This window comes from Littorina saxatilis, unplaced genomic scaffold (assembly GCF_037325665.1).
Source record: "Littorina saxatilis isolate snail1 unplaced genomic scaffold, US_GU_Lsax_2.0 scaffold_3520, whole genome shotgun sequence".
NCBI lineage: Eukaryota > Metazoa > Mollusca > Gastropoda > Littorinimorpha > Littorinidae > Littorina > Littorina saxatilis.
In genome coordinates, this window is record NW_027129082.1 from 1 (window position 1) to 5000 (window position 5000).

At 42.9% G+C, this 5000-nt stretch overlaps 1 protein-coding gene across 1 annotated transcript; it reads right to left on the reverse strand.

Annotated features, from left to right (window-relative positions):
• Window positions 1–650: 650 nt before the first annotated feature.
• On the reverse strand, window positions 651–4994 carry LOC138957360 (glycoprotein-N-acetylgalactosamine 3-beta-galactosyltransferase 1-like). Its single transcript, XM_070328483.1, has 4 exons — window positions 4816–4994; window positions 3163–3641; window positions 2508–2702; window positions 651–1720 (listed from the first exon to the last, which is right to left on the reverse strand). Exons 1-4 carry the CDS (start codon window positions 4871–4873, stop codon window positions 1553–1555), a joined length of 900 nt encoding a protein of 299 aa, XP_070184584.1. The 5' UTR covers window positions 4874–4994; the 3' UTR covers window positions 651–1552.
• Window positions 4995–5000: the final 6 nt, after the last annotated feature.

Below are 5000 nucleotides of genomic sequence, written 5' to 3' on the forward strand. Positions count from 1 at the left end.
ACCAAAGGCAGTGAAACATATCCATCGATATCATTTGTAAAACAATTGTTAGAAGTCATTGGATTAGATCATGTGTGGAAAAATCAGTCTACTTTTAATGTGAAAAGGTTAAAATATGTTATTTGTCAAAAATTGGAACTCCAATATATACAATTCTGGAAAGGTCAAATAAGAAGTTCACCAAAGTTAAATTTGTATCAAAGAATAGTAACAAATTATAAACGGAACCATATCTGTTATGCATAAAACAAAGAAAATATAAACAGTCGTTGTGTAAACTAAGAATAAGTGCCCACGACCTGAACATTGAAACTGATAAATACAGCAATACACCTAGGGAAAATAAATTATGTGAAACATGTGGAGTAATAGAAGATGAAATACATTTTCTAGATAACTGCATAAAAGATAACCAATTACGAAAATATTTCATGAGTGAAATTAATCGACCTATATATTTATATGATGTACCAAGTCAACTTTTGCAAGTAGACAAAGTACAAACTAAATTGGGAGAATTTGTATATAATTGCTTAAAAAAAAGAAACAATGTAATCATTTTGTTATTTATCTTCCCGTGTATTATAAACACTACGTTTCATGACAATAAAGTTTATTCGTATTCGTATATTCGTATTCGTATTCACTCACACACACACACACACACACACACACACACACACACACACACACACACACACACACACACACACACACACACACACACTCTCACACACTGACACACAGTCACAACATAATGGTCCGAAAATCGTGAATATCAGGACGGTAAAGGTACTGTATTAGGTTCGAAATATGTCTCTCTAACATGAAAACGTCCGGAACACGCGCGTACACTGTGCAGCTGGAGCAAAAGGTGCCGGCAATCGTGTTTCAGAATGGAAGGAGGAACTGCTTTAGTTTTGAAAAGTCCATGCTACCTGGAAAAGTCCCCAAAACGACGGTACATTGTTATTATACAGCAGATTGTCCGGAAATCGTGTATCGAGGCAGGGAATTATGTTTGGCTCAAAAAGTCCCTGTAGCCATATACATTTCCCAAACAATCCCGTACACTGAGTCTGTAGTTCTGTACAGCAGATGGTCCAGAATTCGTGTCTCTGTACGGAGGAGGAACTATTTAAGGCTCAAAGCGTCCCTTTGCCCTTGAACATTCTGGAATACGCCCGTACACTGTAGTTCTCTGTAGCAGATGGTCCAGAAACCGTGTATCTGGACGGAGGAGGAACTACTTTAGGCTCAAAGCGTCCCTGTAGCCTTGAGAAAAAAAATCTGCAACTCGCCCAAACACTGTTGTTCTCTGCAAGAGATAGTCCGGAAATCGTGTATTAGGATGGAGGGGGAATCGTTTTAGGCTAAAAATCTGGAACACGCCCGTGCAGTGTGGTTCTCTGGAACAGATGGGCCGGAAATCGTGTATCATGATGGAGGATGTTTTAGGCTCAAAAAGTCCCTGTAGACTTGACATTTCTCTGACACTACAGAACACTGAGGTTCTGTAGTTCTCTGGAGCAGATGGTCCTGAAACCGTGTATCAAGATGGAGGGGGGATCATTTTAGGCTCAAAAAGTCCCTGTAGCCTTGAAAAGTCCGGAACACGCCCGTACACCGAGGTTCTGTAGAGCAGATGGTCCATGACGAGGATCTCGGCCGCCTTGACGTGGTGGAAGCTGACAGTCAACTCGCTGCAACAGTTCCTGCCCTGCAACAGCATTTAGCACGTGAAGCACTGAACGAGAGAATCAGACAACACGAAGAGAAAACGCTCGATTGACTCTCCTTCGAGAAGGTAGCGTTCAATTCGGGGGAGGGGGGGTGCTGGAGGGAATTTTGTTATCTTTCAATTAAACCTGATGCAGTGTTTTCAAAAAGAAAACACACTCTCATAAATTAAACAAAATGATATCTAAACAAAAATAAAACATGAAATGAGCATGGAGTTGTTATTTAAAGTTAGTACACCTAAGACGCCACGTACTTTGGACCTTAAAAAGTTCACATAAAAAACACACTGTCCATTGGAGAATATCCGTCTGAAAAGACTACCAAACACAGCATTTAGTTTTGAAAAATATAATGCTCTAACTCTAATTCTAAGACCTCCCTCGTGCGTGTTGTCTTCTATTTAAAACCCAAAACGAACCATGTAGCTCTCAGCTCAATTTCAAATCTGTATCTCTTGGAACGCTCAGGGGCGAAAGGTAGGACGAAAATTATGACTGGCGCAAAGAAAGCGTCACAATGAGAATTACAGTCGGGAATGGCCACTCAAAACACAGCCGTTTTCCATTTGAGTAACTGAGCGCCCAAACGGTTATTTTTAAGTTATTCCTGGTATGTGGTTACATAATTAAAAACCCCAACCTGAAATGTATATAGCTCTTAGGGCGATGACAGACAGTGGGTTTTTTTGTGCTAGATTATATCACTTTAAGGCCGAGGCCGCGCCTAGAAAACTCTCATCCGGCGGTGTGCATCGAATGACTCACCCCCGCTCCTTTAAAACGATTGTATTCTACAAGCCAAGGGTTCACCGCATCATGTGCTATGTGCGTCTCGGCTGGTCCTGGGTGGAACGCTGAACGCCCGTACTTATCGATAGAGTTGTGAGGGAACACGCCCACTGCCTCCAGACACCTGCCTATGTCCACATCCTCGTCGTTGCCTTTCACTCGACACTTGTTCTGCACACAAAAAGAGGCATGTTGTATGGGAATGATTCCGTTTTTGCAATTTCACGAGTACCGGGGGGGGGGAGGTGGGGGGTGGTGGGGCGGGTGGGTGGGGGTGGTGGTTGGAGGGGGGGGGAGTTGGTAGAGGGGAATGGGTTGTTTGTGTGTGTGTGTATGTGTTTGTGCGTGTGTGTATGTGTGTTTGTGTGTGTGCGTGTGCTCTGTCCACTGCAAATACCATTATAGCTCAACGTACTTCTTGGTGTTTCGTTTTGTCTTAAATTTGACGTTCTATAAACTGCCCATTTGTGTTTCTCTAAAAATGCTTTCGTAGTCCTTTCCTCTTGTTTTACTTTCGTTTGCCCCTTTTAATCAGATGCATAGATCCTTTTCTCATCCACACAACTACACACACGTACACATCCACACAACCACACACACATCCACACACATTATTCCTTGACAGCTTCACCTTCTGAAATCCTTCCTCGTTAAGTTTCCTCAGGGCTTCACGACTGAGCACATAGGACGCTCCCCCGGACATGTAGCCCTGCTTGACCAATTTTTTGAAGAGATGACCCAGGTATACGGGTTGACTGGAGTTATACTGAGCGAGAAGAAACCGTAAGTTTTCCATCACGATATAAGTGTCGTCGTCACCTTTCAAAAACCAGTCGTATTTACCAAGTTCGTAGCGATATAAATAGATCAAGGCCGCCACGGTTTTTTCCGTCAAAGCATTCCGTCCGTCCTTGACGTCATCGAAGCTGATGACGTCACTGTGTTGCGTTTTGTTGGTTTTGATGAAAAACACGTGACCATCGCAGCGCGGGACCCAAGTTCCGTTGACGGCCTTCACCCTGTCTTTCAGCCATTTTTCAACGGAAGGGATCCAGCACATGACACGTGATTTGTGACTTAACGTCCTGGCCAGCGAGGCGTCGACTGACACTGCAAAACAAGAAAGGCGGGATAAGGTGGTGGGAAAGTGGGTCGAAAACAAAGAACAGCAGTAAACACACACACACACACACACACACACACACACACACACACACACGTGTGTATGGTCACAAGTTGTCACACCGTGTTAAGGTGCTGCTCCGCTCAGAGCACTTTTGAAGCAACGATTTGAATGTCTTCTTGTCGCAGATAAGGGTATAATCAGTCAAAACATTTGCACAGCTATCCCACAGATTACTTCACATGCCTTTAGTGTTGCCAGCCAAAAGAAACTTTATGCGGTTTGTCAGTTCGCATCTCCCGCCAAAATACAAGAAACATTTCCCGTAATCTGGTGTTAAAGGCTGTGTGGCGTATACCACAATAGACCCAAATAATAATAATAATAATAATAATAACGGGTATTTATATAGCGCCTTATCCGAAGTTCAAAGCGCGTATGTCGTGTGAGATGGAATTTTTTACACAATATAATATCACGCATTCACATCGGCCAGTAGATCAACAGCCTATAGGCGCTGCATCTACCTTTCACGGCCTATTATTCCAAGTCACACGGGTATTTTGGTGGACATTCTTATCTACGCCTATACAATTTTGCTAGGAAAGACCCTTTGTCAATCGTGGGATCTTTAACGTGCATACCCCAATGTAGTGTACACGAAGGGACCTCGGTTTATCGTCTCATCCGAAAGACTAGCACTTGAACCCACCACCTAGGTTAGGAAAGGGGGGAGAAAATTGCTAACGCCCTGACCCAGGGTCGAACTCGCAACCTCTCGCTTCCGAGCGCAAGTGCGTTACCACTCGGCCACCCAGACCAATGTCTACAACTTTCTTACGTAATCAAACACAATGGGTTGACGTTAACTACCCCAAATGGAAAGAACTCTTTTCTCGAGGATAATAGACCTCCATGTGGGATTTTGATGTATTTAGTTCACGTGCGAGGCCTGATCATGGCTTACGCTGTCCTACTAGTGAAATAATCCAAATTTTTTCGTAAAAAAAAAATGCCGTTTACGACTCCTTGTAAGAAGGTCAATGAAACTTGGTAAAATTTCAAACGGATAGATGCCCGAGGCATGACTGAATGCCTTAGGGGCTCCGTGGAGCTGGAAGTGACAAGCACATTAACTTTAACCAATAATTGTACACTTACATGTCAAATCATCCAGTGAATTGTTCCTCCTTGCAAAATGTGGATGTGGTTGCATCATTGGAAATTCGGCAAGAGAAACATTAGAAGCTGAAAAATAATCTTCATTGCATTAGTTTATATTTGACCTCACCAATGGTATCAACTGTCACGATCATAGATTTGTGATTCAATAATTTCGTCACTGT